This window comes from Sminthopsis crassicaudata, chromosome 3 (genome assembly GCF_048593235.1).
Source record: "Sminthopsis crassicaudata isolate SCR6 chromosome 3, ASM4859323v1, whole genome shotgun sequence".
Lineage (NCBI taxonomy): Eukaryota > Metazoa > Chordata > Mammalia > Dasyuromorphia > Dasyuridae > Sminthopsis > Sminthopsis crassicaudata.
Window position 1 is genome coordinate 521,572,117 of NC_133619.1, and position 21,538 is coordinate 521,593,654.

The window sequence follows — 21,538 nt, forward strand, 5'->3', positions numbered from 1 at the left end:
GGAATTCAGCAGGTATATGGATAGAAAGAGAGGGCATTCTAAAAATAGGGATCAATGTGAGCAAAGTCATGAGGGCAGGAATACACTGGATAAATTTTGGGAAAAATAAGAAAATGATGCAGTTAAAGAATAGCCAGAATCAGATTCTTATAGTTTTTATCCTCCTTCTTTCCTATTGCTCTTCAATCCCCTCTTTCCAATGTCCAGTATGAGAAAACATTTGGATATACAGCCAGAAGCAGTGAATAACCTAGCTAGATTCAAGTCTCATCCCAGACATTTACTAGTTCTTGATCAAGGAGTAATGTACTATGCTTTTATGGGCTGTTGCTGAATTAAGTCCTGCTCAGAATTCTAAAAGAAATATTTACTCTAAGTTCCAGTTGCTATAGCTATTGTTCTGAGAATTTGGTAACAGTTGTATTGAATATGACATATGGGAAGAAATATGGACAACAAATTGTGGGACATTGTATGTCCCACATTGTATGACTGGGGGACAACTAATGTTTGTTTGAACTAAGAAAGAGAAAAGAAGAAAGATGAAAAGAGATATTTCAAAACTATATCCACTAAGCTGGGAATGATGTATTCTATAGTTATTTTCAGAGGTAAGGTGGCTGAAGAGGGCAACAGATTGGAAGCAAGATAATCATAGGAGCAACTCAATAGATCAACTCCATACACACATTTAAGTTTGAAATAGAAGTATCTAATCCATGGAGAAGTTACATTCATCAAGGAATATTGTGGACAATTTCTGAGACAGAAAGAGGACACTATAGTCTAGAGCTATGAATTACTCTGAACATGTGGGTTTTACTCATGTACTACTTGGCAGATTTCTGTAAATGTGTATCACTCTTTCTCAAAAATATTGAGTGCATTGGTAGAAGAGTGTCATATAGGTTTCTATGTGAAGTGTGATGGGTTTATTATTTATGCATTCGCTTTGCAGTATTATTATTACTTTTGATTTAGTATTAGATGGTTATTTTGATATTTTAAGTGTCATTGTGAGTATCTGGCTATGTAAGTTGAAATGCATCACTCAAGACTGAATAACTAGAATTGTAAGTAGGAGAAGCGGATTTTCCCTCAACAGAGTTACTTTGTGGAACCTAAAAGATTTTGAGGTTGTCTTTCTCTGGAAATTTAAATTTGCCACTGCATAAGCCCTGTGTCCCCATATAGTTTTGGGGGGGGTTTTGTTTGTTTTGCTGAGGCAATTGGGGTTAAGTGACTTGCCCAGGGTCACAAAGCTAGGAAATGTTAAGTATCTGAGGCCAGATTTGAAATCAGGTCCTCCTGACTTCAGGGCTGGTGCTCTATCCACTGAGCTACGTAGTTGCCCCTCACACATATTCTTAATGGACAAGTCACTTACGCTCCCTATATCTTTTTCCTTACTTGTAAAATGGAGGTAATTAAAACAACTATTTCAGAGTTGTTTTCAAGATCCAATTACATATAGTAGAATTGCATCATACACATATTTACTTTACCAATGCATTTGGCAAAAGAGAGAAGATCTGAAGCCAGAAAGAATAGCAATTTTCAGAGATTCTAACCATTCCACTCAAAGAACACATACACTGGAACAAATGGGAAGAGTGAATAATCATATTTATAAGAGTATTCTTATATTCTATATTCAAGAGTATTCACCCTTCTAATCACCAGTCTTCTGCTAGTTAATTCATGTTTTGTTTCTATGCTTTATTTCTCTCCTACAAGTCCTAGTTCTACTTCTTTCCTGATCAGAAGCTTAGTTGAGTTGGTGAAAAATAAAATGCACATTTAATTGTTTCCATAGCAACCATCTCAGTTCCATCTGCTCTCTGACACAGATTGTCTTCTTTTAAAAGGATCATAACCCCTTTCTGGCTATAACAATTTAAACATATTAGCCATACTTTGTGGCCAATTTAAGGGATTTTCAGGAGTAATTTCCCATATTATTATTATTGTTCAAGGCTACATGATGATCTTGAAAGATTCTTGTGCCCAATTTACTGTCTATAAGAAAAGTTTAAAAAAGCCTTATGATGTCGCAGTTGGGACAGCCTGACCAGTAGCTTGGTCATATAATGTATGATAGCACTAGCTAACACTCACTGGTCAATTAGTTGCACAAAGGCAGAACACACTTGGAAAGGTAGAAATTCATGAAACGCTGTGAGGGCTGAGAGTTGTCTACTCACTCATTAGCTACTTGGAATTTGATTTTTCACAGGCAGGGAACAGGTGTATCTTTGACTTGTATTATCTGTCTGGATAATCACTTCATCTCTTGCCATTTCTTTCTCAGAACTTCCTCTTGTGTCCTTCCCCAAACCTATAAACTTATATCTCCTAGCCACCTACTATGTTCCAGAACTTAACATTTCATTATAATTTGGTTCTAGATGATCTGAGTTGAAATTCCTACCAAAGATATGCTACTTGTGTGATCTTGGGCAAATTAACCTTTGCCCTCTGGCTTCCTCATCTGTAAAATGAAATCCTTTCCAGCTTTGAATTTATGATGAATCATGGATAGATGACCTCTGAACCTTTTTCAGCACTAAATATAATCATGTGATTGTAAGTTCTAGAATGTATTTAGCCGTGTCTGGCCTCTGGACAAGAAGGTGGATAAATCATTAAGTTAAGGCAGTGGCCAGACTCACTGGGGGAGCTGAAACATTTTTTGATCCTGGCACCCTGAGTTTGCAGGGGACCTTGAGGCATGAAGAATGAATCCCTGTCCTTTCAGGGACTTAGGTTTCTATAACATCCACTTCTCTTGGAAACCTCATTTAGGTAAAAGCAAGAAAGGAAATTTGTCCCCATGCATAAGAGGCAATTCCACTAGGGTCTATGGGAATGAAAACATGAAATAAGCTTAGGTTTTCCCACCCTCATTCCAACCCAAAAGGACTAAAGAAGAAATGTATCATTTTTTGAGAGTTTTGTTCAGACCCTTAAATTCTGCTACAAATACAGCTATCCCTTCCACATTGCAGGAGTTAGGAGTACAGTGCCCCAGACTCTGGAAAATTCATATAAAATTTTTAGCCCCTCTTTTGTACCAGAGGAGAAATCTGAATTTTTTTTTCTTTTTCCTATATGTGTTGTTTAGAATATTTTATTATAAAATTTGGTGGTTGTTATATAATAATATGCATATTTTTTGTGTATTTCTGAGTTTCTAAACTTTTTCTATGTCATCTGTGGCTTCCATAAAACTCCCCCAAAATTTCCATTTAACTTCTTATGCCAACCAATGATACATCAAAACCATGATAGAGAAAGTCACGATGTAAAAGATGTAACTAAACATGGCCAGAGCAGTTTTGTCTTGTTTGTCCAAAGACTTAAGACTTCTCCTGTGTCTGGGCTCCAGATCTCTTATTTTGGATGCCAACTTGTCAGTGTTTTTTCCTCCCAAAATAGCACCCAGAACTGAGCAACATAATCCAGATGGAGCTGAGAAATTTGAGTCCTAAACCAAAGACTCAAAACCCCAATACCTGAAGCAAATATGACAGTGTAGAATGTCTATTTGAATAAGAAGCCATCACCAAGGTCCTAGAGGATTCTCTCAAAATTGAAATATGCTCAACCTTCCATGACCTCAGATTCTGCCTGATCGATGAAGTCAAATCACAATGTCATTTGGATGTCAGGTTTTTTAGACTACTCTCTGCCTGACTAGAAATCCCCATTAAAACATCTTCAGTCAGTGTTCAGTCTTTGTTTCAAAGATTCCAGGGAAATATAGAATATTTCCAATTCATTCTACTATCCCTCATGTCAGGAATTCCTTCATTCCTTATCTCTGTCTCTTAGAATTCATAGTCTCCTTCGAAATTCATTATTTTCTATATGAAATATTTCCTAATTTTCCCAAACTTTGGGGACAATATTGATCAAGTTGCACAGGTTGAGTAGGCCTGGATACTTCATTGGAGGGATCGCTCAAATTTATAAGCTCAAAGATCCATTTAGAATCATGAAGATCTGAGTTTAAATTTTATCCCATATACTTACTAGCTGTAGGACAATCACTTAACCTCAGTTTCCTCACCTGTAAAATGAGGATAATAAAAGCATCTACTTTACAAGGATTGTTGAAAGAATCAAATGAGGTAATATAGCTCTTTGTAAATTTTAAAGTACTATACAAATTCTAATTTTAATGTCATAATTTTGTCTATATATAATATTTTGTATATGTATATATATATACATAGTCTCTTCCAATATAATACGAATTCTTTGAAGGCACAGACTATTTTTGCTTCTCTCATTGTATCCCTCATATCTGGCATATAATAGACACTTAATAAATCTCCAATGAGTTGATTAATATTATAGTATACTAGACTGAATGTTAGATCTCAGTTAACAGCACTGGTTAACTGTATGATCTTTCATGACTCATATAATCACTTGGAGTTTCAATTTAGTCATCCTTAAAATAATGATAATGGGCTCAATGATCTATATAAGATTCCTCTTAGCTCTAACATCCTATGATTCTAAATGAGAGGTTGCATTGCTACTCAGTGTTTTCTTCAGGAGCATTGGGAACTGAGTTTCTAGTTATGAAGAACAAGAGAAAAAAAAGAAGACATGAGACATAAATGGGAAATTAGTTCATTACCTCAACAGAAGTGCAATTTTATTAAGGGAATTGATACTTTTGGTAATACAGATCCAAAATCTTTTGCAATTTTTACCCAATATTCTGGGGCATTTCCTTTAATTCTCTTGCTACTATATGGATGCTAATACATTTTCTTTTCCTTTCTAGAGATCCTCCTTCTCCCCAGTTCTCTCTCAGGCTTATTATAAGTACCTTACACTTCCCTTCCTTCATTCATGTACTTTAGAAGTTAGGCTTCAAAAACCGGATCTTCACATATTAAACTATGGAATGTAATGCACCAAATTCTGAACTCTAAGCTTTACACTAATAACCATGATTTCTGAGTGAGCATATTTCATTTGAAGCTGTAGCAAACAGCAGTGAGTAGAGACCTCCAGGTTTAGGTTTCCCACTAAGAATCATTCCCCTCAGAAGAAAGCATATTCAAGGTGAATCCACAGAAATGACCCACACATCTAGAAATATGGTTTTGGAGTAGCTGTACACAGTTTAAAAAGATGCTAAAATGCATGTGTAAAAGCTCGTGGGAGCTGTCCATGGCCCTGGAACTTTGTGCATTACTGCTTTTTGCCACAGAGTGACACTAGAAGCTCACATTAGACCAAAAGAAACTACCCTATTGAATATGAAGATTATTCTTAATTCTGAAAGATAGATAGAAACACACAAGTGAATGTACATATGTGTGTGTGTGTGTGTGTGTGTGTGTAGATTCAAAGACAATAGAGAGAAAAAGAAAGCAGAAAGATATAGAGGTAGAAACAAAACAGAGAGACAGAAAGACAGAGACACACACAGAGAGAACTAGACAGAGAGAGGGGGAACACAGGGAGGAAGAGAAAGAGGGAGGGAGAAAGAGGAAAAGAGAGGGAAAGGGACAAACAGAGGCAGAGAGAGTCAGAGAGATACAGAGACAGAAAAAAACAGCGACACAGAGAGATAGAATCAAAGAGACAGAGACAGAGAGACAAATAGAGGTAGAGGCAGACAGAGAGAAAGACAGAGACAGAGAAAGGAAGAAATATAGAGATAGAAAGATAGAGAAAAAGATACAGAGAGACAGAGACAGAGAGACAGAAATAGAGACAGAGAGACAGAGGCAGAGACACACACAGAGAGACAGAGAGATCCAGAGATACTAACAGAGACAGAAAGAGCGACAAAGAGATAGAACCAGAGACAGAGACAGACACAGAGATAAGAGAGACAGACAGTGGCAGAGACAGAGAGAAAGTGAGGAGGGGTAATTGGGGAGATAATGAGCAAGGTCCCTTCTAAAGCATGGGACATTCTCCAGAACCTAGAAGAACTGAGTGATAAATCAAGCTGAAAGATAAATTCTGGGAGGAGCATTTAATATTGTCATGGAGTCATGGTTCACAGACTTCTCTACTGGGCACTTCTGTCTATAGGGAGGAAATCCTTAATAACTTTTAGAGAAGAGTCCCACCAGCCTGGTGCACCTAAGATCCTTGCAGGCTCATTTATGCCCTAAACTAAAAACTGTCCAATTCCTTTATCTCTTTAGCCATTTATCTCCAGTACCCCACACAGCTCAATATCTAAGCCTGGGATAACTACTTGTCCAAGAACTCGTACTCAATCCCTTTCAATCTCCTTCAAAACAGGAACACTAGGGACAAAAATGTAAGAAAAGGAGGGGTAATAGAAGATAAAGTAGTGGGTAGGGTGGCTTTAAAAATACCCTGTTCTTTGAAAATTGTATTTTTTCTTCTAGTTTTATATTTTTTACTTATCATTTTTGGAGAGATTCTCTGTTGTGTGTTCTAAGATGTTGACTACACTGGTTTTCTTTTTTTCTAAACATATTTCCACATTTATCATGTTGCACAAGAAAAATCAGATCAAAAAGAAAAAAAATTGAGAAAGAAAAAAAGCAAGCAAACAACAACAAAAAGGTAAAAATAAGATGTTGTGATCTACATTCAATCCCCATGGTCCTCTTTGTGGATGCAGATGGCTCTCTCCGTCACAAGTCTATTGGAATTGGCCCAAATCACCTCATGATTGAAAAGAGCCAAGTTCATCATCAGAGATGATAATCTTCTTGTTGCTGTATGTTCTTTTGTTTGTGCTCATTTTATTTAGCATCAGTTCACATAAGTTTCTCTAGGCCTTTCTGAAATCATCTGCTAACTGTTTCTTATAAAACAGTAATATTCCATTACATTCTATCTCTTCCCAGCAGTGTAGTCAACTCCCAGGGAAACAAGCAATAACAAAACAAAACAACAAAAACACTGTCTTTGTTGAGATGATAGTCCTCTCTAGATTGAGTGAGTAGGTTGGGAGATCCAGAACATCAGTGTAAAGGAAGGAAGCTAAAATAGACTGTCTCAGAATTCCTCAATTGAGTAGGGTTTTCCAACTTTCTCTTCAATTGTCTGGTTCACTACTGATTTTAATTTCAATATATTAAAACATTGGGGTGAATTTAATGAGATGAACTAATACATTTAAATGAAATACTAAATTCAAAAAATAAAATTCACAAGTATAATAAGATGGAGCGATATGTTTAGGCAACAATTTGCCTGAAAAGGCTCAGAGTAGATTAGTGGACTACAAATTGAATATAAATCCACAGAGTGTATGGTAGCCAAAAAGGGAGAAAGATTTGCCCACTGTATTTTGAGACTAGAAAGAATCTGACTGGAATGTCATTTTAGTTCTGTGAACTACATTTTAGGAGAGTGTCTAGAGGAGGGAGTCCAAGATGCTGAAGAACTTGAAGTTAATACAACATGGGGATCATTTTGAAAGAAGCGGACCTTTGATGAAGCATGCTTTTTACTTCCAGAGAAAGAACTAATATTGTCTGAATACATACCGAAACATAGTTTTCCACTTCCTTTTTTCCTTCCTTCTTCATTCCTTTCATCCCTCCTTCCCTCTTCCATCCCTCCTTCCCTTTCTCTTTACCCTCCTTCCTTCAATCCTTCCTTCCATTTCTCCCTCCCTCTCTCCTTCCTACCCTTTCTTTCTTATTGCCACTTTCCTTCCTTTCTTCTTTCCTTTTTACCTTCTCCCTCTTTTCTTCCTTCCATCTTTTCTTCTTTCTCTTTTCTTCTCCCTCTTCTCTCTCCATCTTTTCTTATTTATTTCTTTTCTTTTCCTTTCCTTCTTCCCCCTCTCTTTTCCTCCCTTTTTCCTTCCATCATTCCCTGATTTCCTCTTTCTTTTCTCTCTCCTTTCTATTTCTCTGTTTTCTCTCTCTTTCCCCTCCTTTTTATTTAAGTTTTCTTATACAAAATGATTAATATGGAAATGTTATACGTGATTGCACATGTATAATCTATATAGCATTGCTTACCATCTCAGGGAGGAAGAGAGAAAGAGATAGAATTTGGGACTCAGAATTTTTTTAAATGTTTTAAAAATATTTTAAACATGTGATTGAGGGAAATAAAATGATTCTTTTTTAAGTGAAGGAAAATGAAGCTTTGCCTGAAAACAAGATGACTTGGGGGGGCAATAACATTTGAAAAACTCAGTATTTCATGGATCATCAGGTGCACACATCACAGCATTCTAGGTCTTCAAGAACTGGCTGATAGTAAGGAAAATCTGGGTTCAAATTACTCTGGCTGATACAAACTGGCAAGTCATTTACTTGTAACATCCTCAAAGATTTTAAGTTGCAAAGCAGGTATTGATCTGCTTTGGGATTTCTCCATACTAATAAAATCACAGGTCTAATCCAAAAGCAAAACAAAAAATCAAGTTATGTGAAAGAGGGATTACGAGAGTGAAAAGAGAATTGCAAGCAATGGGCAGAAGTTACAAACAGGCACATCTGGACATGAAGTAGGCAACTTTCCTAACAATCAGAGCTATCCAAAAGTGGAAAAGGGAAATTAAACATTACATATCTGTAAGCAAAGGCTGAATGATTATTTGTTAAGTAGGTCATAAAAGGCATTTTTGCATGGAGATGTTGAACTAGATGGTTATTAGGATCCCTTCTAATTCTGAAATTCTGGGATTCCATAAAGTCTTGAAATCTAATAGTACTGGACCACATTCTCCCCTCTACAAATGTTCTACATCCCCCCCCTAGAGACCAAAGGCTTAGAGTATCCTAATTATCAGATTTTATTTTATCAGATAGGAGTCCATATGGGACAGTTCCACCTTCTGGGTTAATTCCATAGCCGCTATGATGGGGAGGGGATGGAGAAGAGATGGTATGGCCCCTGCTGATGCAGTTCCCAAGGTTGGACAGTTCCCACTAGGTGGCGATGGTACACTAAAGATGGTTCTCAGAGCCTTGACTGTCCTTGTCCCTGCTGCCCAGGGCTTTCTAGTCTCAAACTGCAACTCTGAAAACATGAGACTCACCAGGTTCCTTGTTACTTTGCACAGGGTCCTGCTGAGGTCGCCATTGGACTACTGGAAACAAGGGTCCCAACTAAAATCCTATGTACGATAAACCTTCCCTAATTCCTCTTAATTCCAGCACTTTCTTTCTGTTAATTTCTCATTTATCCTGTATAGCTTGCTTTGTATATATTTATTTGCAAGTTATCTTCCATCCTCATTAGCTTCTTGAGAACAAGGGGCATCTATTGCCTCTTCTTGTATTAGTACTTGTGCTTGGCACATAGTAGGTGCTTAATAAATATTATTACCCAGGACCCTCTGTGTAAATGCCACTGTAAACTTGCTTGCAAGATGGAGTCCCTACCTGCACCACTGGCCCGGTTCCAAATGCAAGGGATAGGGCCTGAGAGGGCTTGGTGAAAAGGAATGTCTTTTCGAGTCAAGCTGGGGTCAGCTTCAAGAACTGAAACCCTGTATGGCTCAGGGTTATGAAAGATGGCTGTCCAGGATGGAGGTGCAAAGAATACTACAAACTTCAGTTTGCCTTCAGCCCAGTGGCTGGGCTGAAAGAAGTCTGGAGACACTGGCTGCGCTTCCAGTTTCCCTGTTGAGCTCAAGGAGAGCATGGGGCAGAATGGAGGGGCTTGGAGATGGGAAATAAGAGTCAGATGGAGGAAAGAACTACTCTGAAAGGAGAGGAAGCTGCAGGAATGCAAAGCTGATGGAGCCTTGGAAGCTTAGGGCCATTCCCTTCTCTGTAGGGCTCTCAGAACAGGAGACAGAGCCTTGCTTGTTTGGGCAAAGGGGTGGACAAAGTGACCCCTTAAGGTTACAGAGAGCCTTAGGAGAGCCTAGCATTCAACGGATTTTCCAAGCCAGGCTTGTTGGGTTCTGAAAATAGAGGTGCGTGAGCCTTGGAGGCCAGAGGGCAAATTCTGCAGATAGCAGACCTCAGTCCTTTCTGGGGATGGAAATGGGGTGCAGTGTTCAGTTAGAAAGTACAGGCTTAGCTATTAATGTAGTCAGTAAATAAATAAAGGAGGGCTTAAGCTTAGTGTACAGCAATCAGTTTAGAACTACAGGATAATTAACACAGCAGGAGGCTGCAGTACTGTGGAGTCAGGTTTAAATGAGGGAGTTCACTTTCACTGAGGCAAACTTGTTCTAGCCCCTTGGGAGCCAAAAATACCACCAGGAGAGGAACCCACAAGAGAAAGGAGCAAACTGTAGGGCTGTTCACCCACCCTGGGGCCCAGGGCCTCAGCCAGGCAGGGAGGAGTGGGTCCAAACAGGAGAAGGCAGAGGTGTGAGAAGCCCACCCAGAGATGGGTAGCAGCAAGGTCTGTAAATGGGCACACAAGGACTCCCAGAAATCCTGGCACCATGTCTGTATCACCGGACCCCATATACGGTTTCATTACATGGCATCCCTTTGGAGCAGGTGCATTTGTGTACACATATCTCACATATACCCCAGCTTCCCCGGGGGCCAATTTTAGACCATTCTTTCAGGATAGGGGTCAGATAATATTTAAGCACATCTCCCATACCTATCTCTTTTAAATTTTTCTCACTTTTAGTATTCAATAGAATGGCTTGGGGGTTCAAGGCAGGAGGAGAAGTCTGTAAAATAGGAGTCAAGTCATTTCATCTCTCCCTCTGTTTTCAGTGGAAATAACAATGTCCATGGAGTTGCTCTGATGGTCAGTGTAGCATGTGTTAATCAGTTTTGAAAATAGCTTTGCATTCTACAAATGAAGAAACTTAAACTTTGGACAGATCAGTTATAGCAAACGGGAGAAATTGAGCCTGAGCAAGAGAATACTGAGTTTGAAAGTAAGTACCTCTGGCTTTGGAGTCTAGCTCCACCTTAACTGTTTTTCTCCTGTCTTACTCCAGTGTTAAGTGATTTCAAGGGGGTCATCATCCCTGTCTCTTCTCCTCTTAACCATCTTCCTCATTTTTTCCCTATCCCCAATAAAATAAACCACCGGAGAAGTGGGACAATCCCTTCCCTTCTTGGGACAATCTCTCAGGTATTGTGAAAAGAAGGTGCTACATGGTCCTTCAGGGATAGAGAATATCATTAGGTTATTTGTTGACCTAATTCCGTATTTCTTAGTCATGAAGTTACAGAGAAGTGTGTGTGTGTGTGTGTGTGTGTGTGTGTGTGTGTGTGTGTGTGTGTGTGTGTGTGAAAGAGAGGGAGGGAGGGAGAAGGAAGGGAGAGACAGACACAAAAAGAGGAAGAGAGAGAGAGAGAGGAAGAGAGACAGAGACAGAGGGAGAGAGAGACAGAGACAGAGGGACAGACACAGAGACAGAGAAAGAGAGACAAAGAGACAGAAACAGAGAGACAGACAGGAGAGGGAGAAGAAAAGAGAAAGAGACAGGTGGATACAGAAAGACAGACAGAGGAGAGAGAGAGAAAGAGAGGTTGGGGAAACTTGGGAGGAAAAAAACTCATGAAAAATCCTTAAAGGTTATGGGAACAGGAGGAAGAGGATTTCCAAACTCATCAGAAGCTCCCCCCCCCCCAGCCCCTTCCCCCCGGCCTGTCCAGAGGCGGGGACTAGGCCCTGTCGGGGAGTGTCCAGAATGGCCCTCCCTGCACTCCGGGTGGAGGGCCAGTGCGTGGCTCTGGACTGGGCCAGGCTGAGCACCGGGCGGCCCCCTGCTGACCAGGCCCGGCCGGCCTGCCTGTGCGGGGGAGGGGTACAGCTGAGGCTGTCAGCACAGGGGGTGAGGGATTGAGTGAGGCAGGCCACAAAGTGTTCTCAGGCTCGCCAGCCCGGGGCCCCTTTCTCTCCATGAGATCATATCTGGGTCAAAGAGCATGTAAAGCCGGGAGACCCCAGCGGTCACACAAAGCCCATTCAGGCCGGCCCCTATTCACTCCCCTCCGCTCCCCCCGGTCCTGCACGGCCACCTTGGACCCCAGCGCAGCGCCTAAGCCCTGGCTTTGATGTGCTCCAACAGAAAACGGCGATTAAATGTTGTTTTAAAGAGGGAGAGCTCGCTGCCCTCCCATCTGTCAAGAGAAATCTGAGGCAGGAGGGAGGGAGGCTGGGGGAGGGGCAGCGCTGGCCCGAAGGAGTGTGTGACTGTGTGTGTGTTGGGGGGTGAGGGGGGCCCAGAGTGCGTGGGCCTGTGCCTGGAGGAAGCAAGCAAAAGGGGGGGTCACTGATATAGAACTACATTTTTGAGAAAGACATGATTTTTTCCCCCAAAGTGAGAATAAAACAGACAGAAACACTAAGAAACTTCCATGGGAAAAGGCACCAACAGAGAAATGTCATATCCATTTAGAGGGGGAAAATGCTGAAAAGGAGGGGGCATAGCACAAGTAGATGGAGAGAGAGCTGTTTACCCCCTTCCTAGGCCTCAGCTATCCGTCTGTGAAATGGGTTTCTGCCCAAGTCTTCTTGAGGAAACATCTGGAAGATGATTGTTCCAGTTGGCTCCCAGATCCGTTCTGGTGGGTCAGAGTAAATTCTTTTGTATGGCACCCACAAACATTCACTCCACCCCGGGAGAACAGAACTTGGGGCTGTCTGAATTTAGATTGAGTCCTCAGTAACTAAGGGAGTCAGAAAACCAGAGTCTCCCCTGAAGAAGAAAGGGAGGCCTTTGTTTCCCCCCCAACAGAAAGTGTTTTCAGGTGATCTGGAACACTCTGGAGTCAGGGTGAGGAAGGTAAGGGTAACATGTTAAAACGCTCCTTCCCTGACCCAACCCAGGTTTTTCAAATACACTTTACCGTTGTTACTCTGACATTTGAGAAGTCCGGCAAAACAGCATCTGCATATAAAACTGTTTCTTATTTACAAAGGTCAAATCCTGTCCATGAGCCAGAACAGCAAGCAAATATAATGAAATTTCTCTGCAGAAGATGGAAATCTTCGTCCCCAACATTTGGGGCATGAAAGGATTGGTTCCTTCCAATACTGACAACCTAGGGGGAACTGCAGTCCAGGTTTTATGCAAAGAGGGGAAGGCTTAACAGGAGAGATGTCCGTCTACGTGGTCTGCAGGAGAACCATCCCTCCTGAGAGGCAGAGTTGTGTAATGTGGCTCGCAGGTAGGACCCTAATGATATGTTGGGTTATTTCAGTGCTGACTTTCTGTGACCCCCTAACAGTATAAGAGAAAAAGTTAAGTGAGAGTGGAAGAGGGAAGAGGGTACATGGGATGTTTACAAGCGTGGAAAGGGAGGGAGAGCTCAGGAATTAGCTTTGGCCTGAACCCCATCCCTCTGGAAAGACAGGAAACCTTATTCATTGATCTTTCTGGAAATCTTTCATATTGAGTAATGAGGAGGCTAGGCTTAAGGTCCTGTTGCTTGATTTGCCTGACTATGGCTCCTGTCTTTCCCAAGAGCTTCCCCCCCATCCCCCACACCCTCAAATCCTCAGTCACCCCAAAACAGCCACCTCTTCCCATGTTTATTTTTTATCTTTTGTATTCAGCTCAAAAGACTATTTAATTTTTTTTTAAGTTTATTCCCACCAAGTCTGCTACTAGGAAAAAAAGAACTCGGAACATCAAGACTATGTGAGAGTTTGGAAATAAATTAGTTCAGGTCTCTCTTCCCACCCCCTCCCTCTACATCCCAGCTAGGGAGAGAGGCCCTCCTAGTCCCTCAGCTACAAACTGCAGAAAAGGACAATTTCTTTCTTTCTTTCTTTCTTTCTTTCTTTTTTTTTTAAGGCAAAGAATTAGAAAATAAAACAAACAACAAGTAACAACCCAGCCAGAGACAACTGAATTAACTTTATTCTTTTTTCTAACTGCAGATTCAAGGTATACAACTGAACATTGCTATTTTTCTTATGAGACTTATAAATAAAAATACAAAAAATGTTCACTACAAAAAAATCTACTGTTAGTAGGATGTAAAAAATATTCTCTTTGCTATAGAAGGCACAAACTTCACTTAGTGACACATGGAGAGAGAAAAAACCTGCAGCAGTAAATTCATTTTTTTCTTTTTTCTTTTTTTTTTTTTTCTCTTGTCAGAAACACTGAAGTTACAAAGAAACGCGTCAATCTACACGGAACGAAGGCAGATGCGGAAAGCTGCAACCAGGACTGCACAACTTTGAGCAAACTGCTTCTGTACTCGGACAGAGAGGACTGGCAAGCATGACTGACTGTGGGGGGCAGGGGAGGAGGTGAAGGTGAGAGGAGGGGAAAAAAAGAAGGAAGGGGAAGGCAGAGAAAGAAAGAGAAAGAGAGGAAAAGAGGGAGGAGGAAAGAGAAAGAGGGAAATGGGAGAAAGACAGATTTGTACAAAAAAAAAGGAACCAGTAAAATTGAAGAAACAAAATTGGGCAACCTCCTAAAATTAGGCTAAGAGGAGGTGCTGAGGTAGACATTAACTAGAACATCAATTAATTAAAAACACTATTTTGTAATACAGACCAATCGGACTGGCACTTGTGCTGTCACGACATAAGACAAGCCATGAAAACGAAAATGAAAACAACAAAATGAAAACAAAACAAAATACATCCAAACCAAAAGGCTTAGTTTTGCTTGGTCCAGCAGGGCAGTGGGCCCTCAGTGCTATAATTTACATATATATTTATATTTATATATATATATATATATGGATAGGATTCCACAGTGTTTTACCATGGATTCTTAACCTTAAAAAGATCATGCATAACACTATGTGAACAAACACTATGATAGACACCAAGAGGTTGGTACCCTGTCTGCACAGTGGGATGGCCCAGGTGGCCTGGGAGGGAGGCAGTGTCATGCTAGCTGGCCTAGTAGCCATTTTCTTCCCGCCCCCTTCCCCCTCGTCCCACCTTCCAGTTTCTCTTTCTGTCCCCCTTTTCTGGCTCGCTCAAGATTTCTTCACCACCACCATTCACACCAAAGCAGAGTTTGTCCATGTGTGTTGTTGTTGTTGTTTTTCCTGAAATATCCAGAGAAGTACCTCCATTCTGCCACTGGGCACCCTGTGCCTGGAAGCTTCAGGGCAGGAGGAGGTGCATGAGGGAGGAAGGAAAGGAGGAAGAAGTAGGGAAGTAGGGAGACAAAAATGGATCAGGGAAAAGAGACCCCAACGTTCCCAACGGATCTGACACCTTTTCCCTCTGGGGCACAGTTTGGTCTTTTATTATCATTTTTTCTATTTTTTTTTGTCCCAGATCACTCACATCCTGGTTCCTTTGGGTCTTCCTACATCAGGGCTTCAGAATAGAGTTCCAATCTTCCCAAGGATGGAGCTCAACAAAGGCCACCTCTCACTCCCCAAACCGGGAACAAGCCATGGTCCTCCTCCCCTCTCCTGGGACATCCCTGCAGCTGGTTGTACCAATCAATGGATTCTAGAAAGGTACCATACACTTGTGAGGAATTGCAGTTTTTTTTCCTTTTCTTCTAAACATTGAAAAAAAAACTGTTCAGGCACAAAGATTAAACAAGCCTATGTTACATCCTTGGATTGTACTGAAATCAGGGGGTCCACAGTGCCCCCTGGTAACCCAACAACTATTTTCCCACCTTTTAATTTTTTTTAAAACACCAAATCCTTGACAACACAAAGCAGCAGGGGTTTGACTTGTTTATATCTCTCTCCATATATATAGATAGATCTATATATACATATATATAGATAGATATATTTTATATATGTCTATCCTATATGTACATAGGATATTAATGCTTCAAATGATTGAGGGAGCAAACAGGAAAGGCAGCACACGAATGTGAGGGGAATGCCACAAGTAATAGAGGAGGACCAAGAGAATCACAATCTGAGGCTAGAGACAACTTTCCGACTTTCCAGCTAGAAGTTTCACTACAAAGGTGTAAGGCAGTAGCCAGCAGGGGCTGGCTGTCAGCTGTACCAAAGCTGAGGGGATTCTGGGGGGAGGAGGACAATGGGAAGGGGATCAGGACGGACAGAGAGAAGGAGACTGGGAGAAAAGGGAGGAGACAATGAAGAAGCACAGAGGGAGAGCAGAGAAAGGAGGAGGGAGGGGAAACACTAATTGGGAGAATAGGGAAACAAAACTCTGAGACCCAACTGGAAAGAGAGACAAGTCTCTCTTCACCTCCCAGCCCCAAATCCTTCCTCCACTCCAAGAAATTCCCAGGCCCAGGTTCATATGTCCTCCTAACTGTACAAACAGGTGGAAAATTCAGAATGCTATATTCCATCCCCGCAGCTAACTGGGCCATGGAAAATTCAGATCTTCTCTCTTTTTAGTTAGGGTCCTGGGGAAAAAATAGGAAGGGGAAGGAAAAAAATAGGTTCCACCTATCCTACAAACTCCAGTTGTGAGTGACTGGATCTCCACAGGGAGGCGAGTACAGTGCCAGTCCTACACAATCCTGTTTGTGAAACCCCACAGCTCACCCTGACCTCTTTCTGGCTAACCCCTGAATCTGAGAGCCCTGGGGGCATCAGGGAGGCAGCTGGCTCTGATTTAGTACCATCCAATTCTGTAACACCAGATTACTACAATACTGCATGATTTCAAGACACAACTGCAACACACAAAAAGCACCCACATTCAGCAGCACGCGCACACACGCATTCTTTTTTTTTTTTTTTTTTTTAATTTTTCCCCATTCACATTGCAAAAGGAAAGGGCAGGGTTCTGTGAGAACTGATAAAGGAATTAACAATTATTACAAAAATATTACACTTTGTAAATATCACCTCAACCCTCTCAGCTTTTATGAATTGGAAAGGGTGACCCAGATTTAGATAGGGAGAGTCTAGAGATAATGCAGGTGGGGGAGAAGAGGAGGAAAGCTGGCTAATTCTATGAAATAGTTTGATTATTTTCCCACAAAACTGTGTGGTATCCTTATTTCTGGGACTTGTAGGGCTAGGTGGTCAGTTAGTGCTTCCCTTCCCCCCAGGGAGAGGGGAGGGGCTCAGGTTGAGGAGCCTATAGTGCATAATGAATTTTCTACTATCTGCCCCTCCCCAAAATACCACTCTTTTCACATTATAAACAAAACAACTGTCCTAGTCACATATTTCAAGTTGAACTTTTTTTTTCCTTTCCAAAGAACTAAGTCTTTAAGATAAACAGCAAAACTGCACCCTCCCTTGACCCCCATCCCCTGCCCCTGACCACTGGTCTTATCATGTGATTATTGCTCCCCCACCCTCCAAATCCTGTCCCCCTAGTTTTAAGGCCTTCAGATTTGGTGGACGAGGTTGAATGGGGTGGTAGGAGGCATAAAAGCAGGGGGATGGGAGGGTTACAGCAGCACCCCATCCCTCCAACTTCCCTTTAGTCTTCATGATCCTCCCTATCACATACAGCTTCCTTAAAAATCACTTTTTAAAACAGATAAAATGCAGCCACAACTTTCCCAGAGAAAGACAAATACACACACACACACACATACACATGCACACACAATCATTGCAAATAAAGCCTGAGATGAAACAGCAGCCCATCCCAAAGCAAACACAAATATTGCCAATGTGCTTTCAAAAGTGGGAGAGGGGAGCAGAAAGATGGGATGGGGTAGATGGGAAAAGGAACAGAAAGAATTAGACAAACATAAGAGGTAGCTTTCAGAAAAAAAAAAAATTCCTCCCCCACCAGAAACAAAACAGAACAAAATAAAACCCCCAATAACAAAATCTTAGTCTCCCACCAGACTGGCCTAGGGAAAAAAATACCAATTTTGGTAATGATAATGCACACCAAGGGCTAGGGCCACAGAGCTATAATAATCTAAATAATCCAGCCCTGGAAGCTTGAATAACTGTAAGTGTGGGAAAGGTGGGCTTTTTATAGGGGAGTTTGGGGCCTGATTTAACATATGGATTTTGCAAATGGCCCAGTTTCACTACTGGGTAGCTCTACCACACTCACTCTACCACAAAGGCCGGGCTGGCAAGTGACTATTTTAAGCCCCTGGTGGTTCCTATCTGAGAACTCCCACTCTCCCCTGCACTAAGAGGATTTTACTCTCCCATCCTGAGCACTGTATCCCTTGGCCCCTCCAAGGGCTGGGGGTGAGGTGGGGGTAGGGAGTGGGCAGGGGACAAGTAGTAGGTACTCTGGGGATGGAAGATCGCAACCTAAGTTTATAAAAACAATTACAACTTTACACAAGAAAAAGACCACCCCCTCTCTTTTAAAAAAACACCCATAACAATAAAAACATCCACACATACATGGGGGGAAAGCTCATGAGGTCACAAAAAACTGAGGTAATTCAAGTACAACGTGCTAAACGCAGAGAGAAAGAAAATGGGGGGGGGTTGTCATGAAAAGAAGCAAAATGCGACGAGACTAAAAAGCCTCCTCCTCTTCCATTCCTTGGCAGATTCAGGGATGCAGCAAGTGGGGGAAGGGGGCCGTGGGTGGTATAAAGATGAGCCCCAGGGCTTATGGACCCCAGTGATGTCCTTTCTGGAGGATTTTGAGAACTGATCCCACAGCGGGACTGGGGAGCTTTCCTCTGCCTTCCTGCAGACCCTAAGACTATGAGACCCACCCATTATCTTCCTCACACCAGGCTTGGGGGTGCAATGGGGATGTCCTCTAAATATTTCTGCTAAGAAATCAGCCCCTTTGGGGTATAGATTGTAAGCTCCTTAAAACAGGGATTGTTCTTCTTTTTTTTTTTAAATCTTTGTTCTACCTAGCACCTAGCACTGTCATGCACATAGTAGGTGCTTAATAAATATTTATTCTTGAACTGAGTTGTATGTATGTTCTCCCCAAAAATTTGACTGTGGATTGTGTGTGTGTGTAAGTGTGCATTTTCCTTTTTTCAATTTCTAGGGGCAGTCCTGCCCAAATTAGGCAAAGGAGAGTTGGATGGAGAGGCTGATGCTACTTCTTCACCCCTAGAAGGCTCAGAATATAAGGGGATTTCTAGAGACTGAGTACTGGAACCCAGGAAAGGCAGTGTGGGTGGGAAAGTAGGAGACAGGATCCTACCATGGCCTGCTAGATATAGGGAGAGAGAGAAGAAAGCAGGTAACGTGTGTGAGTGAGTGTGTGTGTGTGTGTGTGTGTGTGTGTGTGTGTGTGTGTGTGTGTGTGTATGTGTGAGAGAGAGTGATGGGGGAGATGGGCAGGACCCAGCCAGCGCTGTCATTCTACAGCAGATGACAAACTTCACTGATCCCTCTCATCTCCTGCGCCAGACTGGAAGCTCCCCACTCCTCTCTGAGGAAAGCCTGCCTGAGTTAAGTGGAGATCCATAAGCCTGCCTCCGCTTCCCTAAGCCTGGCTCCCAGTCAGAGGAAGAAGGGCATGGCGAGAAGGGCAGGGAAGAGCAGGAGAACAGGACCCAAGCAGAACAAAACAAAGCCCCTCCCCAAACAAAAAGCGTGTCTTCTGTCCGGCACGGCCCACCCAGGGCCCGTGCAGTCCGCTTCTCTTCTGTGTGTGTGAGTGTGAGTGTGTGCGGCCCCTGTGATCCCGTCTCTCCCTCGAGCTGTCCTCTTCCGCTTCCTGCCCTCCTCCTCCCGCAGCCCCTCACACGTAACACAGGTAGAGATACGTCTTCTCGATCCTCCAGTCGGGCGGGATCTCCTCGGGTTTGTGGCCCTTCATGTGCTTCTGCATGGACGAGAGGCTGGGGCAGTACTCGGTGCAGATGGTGCACTGATAAGGGGAGGCGCCATTGTGGGTTCTCAGGTGCTTGATCATGGCCGAGTAGTCCCGGGACCGCTGGTGACAGAGCTTACACTCGAAGGGCTTCTCACCTGGGAGGGACGAGAACAAGGGGGTCAGACCTCTAGGAGATCCCTGTCTCTACATTTTCCATTTCCCAGAAACCTTCACTTCCCTCCACAGACTCTAAGACCCACCGCCATCTTCCTCACGCAAGACTTGGAATGGAGATGTGCTCTAAACATTTCCCTTAAAAATTAGCCCACTGAAAGGAAGGAAAAATCAAGAAATGGACCAAAAAGAAGGCAAGGATCTAAGATTACCTGCTTCCCAGACCAAAAATCGGTGGGCTAGGGGATGATGGGAATGAGGGAGTGAGAGGATGACAGGGGTAAAGGTCATGGCTATTCAATGAGTTTAGACTCCGAGCAGATCCCCCACATTTCTTCTGGAATTATCTGAAGTCAGAGAGATTTGGATACTCAATATATCCAGGAGACATAAAGGATGGGGACCTGCCTAGACAATGTTAAGCCTTAGCCCAGATTCCCCTATTTTTTCCCTCTGCTATAGCCCCCTGGAGCTGAGCTGAGGATCAGAGGGAAACTTGCTTCAATACAGTAATTAACTGGCCAGACGTCTGGATATTGATACTCACTCTGTGCAGAGGACCCACAAATAATGAAGTAATGAACAGCCAAAGTGATCTAAATATCGATCTGCTATTTACAATAGTTACCACCAATGCATTTAATGATCTGCCAGCCCCAGCCACATCCTGAGCAAAGGGCTGTGGGAGCCTTGGGACTCCAATGGCCTTTGGGATGCTGGGAGCACCAGCAGTGAGGATTTTCTACCATCCTCCCCAAGTATCAGGAGGCTCTGTATAGTTAGAGCTGCAAAAGAGAATGAGCTGTGGACATGGCCTCCTCCTCCTTTTCTGGGTCTTTCCACAGATAGACTCCCTTAACCCAGCAGGACTGTCCAGAGGCTACTGAATCCCACACCCCCTGCTTCTGGACAAGTCAGTCAGATCTTCCCATTCCAATGACAGATAAAAGGTCTCTCCCATCCAGAAGAGGAGATGACAAAAGACTTTCTAGCTTACTATAGTGTAATGTTTCTTACCTCTGGAAGAATTAAATAAATAATACACATACATACCTACATATTTATATATATATATATATATATGTGTGTGTGTGTATGTGTGTACATACACATGCATATATATACACACATACATAATATATGATACATATTATATAATATTTTATATATGTACTTATTTATTTATATATAAAATATAAAAATTCCACCTCTCTCCAATCTTCCTGATGAAATATGAATTGTTTCTACTTGTTTTTTCCCTCCAAAGTAAAAGCTGTTGATCCTTCTGTACACAAGTCTTATTTTTATCTCAATGTGTCCTGTTCTCAACCTAACCTTTAGCTATCTTAGCCTTAGTCAAACTAATCTATCTGGACCCTTAACTTCAACCTTCAGGATAACCTCCAAACTACTATTCAGGACAGCCTTAATTCACTTTAACCATTCACTGTATAAAACCTATACTGCCCTTTCCTGCACCTCTCTCAAGAGGCCCCTCTCCTGCCAAGACCTACCCAACCCCTCCACTGTGCTCTCTGGAATGCCTCCTCCATAAGAACAAAAACCTCCTTTCATCTTGACCTTCTTTAATTAGTTGTTCCAACTTCTTGCATTTGCTGAGAACTCCCTTCCTCCTGGTACTACTGGTCAACCTTTCTAGCACTTGTACTGCCTTTAATCTATACCACCCTCCTCCACTACTGACAACTCAATGGGGAATACTCCTTGTTCCATACTTCCTGCCCTCAAATCTCCAGGCTCTTCCTCTACCATCATCACTCAGCAACTTCTTTCTTTGAGCTCT

The 21,538-nt window shown here is 42.2% G+C and overlaps 1 protein-coding gene and 1 long non-coding RNA gene across 2 annotated transcripts in view; one reads left to right on the forward strand and one right to left on the reverse strand.

The window, feature by feature from the left end:
* Window positions 1-448: 448 nt before the first annotated feature.
* LOC141563316 (uncharacterized) lies at window positions 449-14,303 on the forward strand. Its single transcript, XR_012488391.1, has 5 exons — window positions 449-611; window positions 10,671-10,837; window positions 12,891-13,082; window positions 13,712-13,804; window positions 14,021-14,303. It is a non-coding gene; the product is annotated as an uncharacterized LOC141563316 (long non-coding RNA).
* ZBTB16 (zinc finger and BTB domain containing 16) overlaps window positions 13,760-21,538 on the reverse strand; it is a 244,531-nt gene continuing 236,752 nt past the window's right edge. Inside the window, exon 7 of the mRNA XM_074304216.1 lies at window positions 13,760-19,715. Within this exon, the coding sequence (XP_074160317.1) occupies window positions 19,486-19,715 (230 nt within the window). The 3' untranslated portion in view covers window positions 13,760-19,485. The remainder of the gene's footprint in view (window positions 19,716-21,538) is intronic.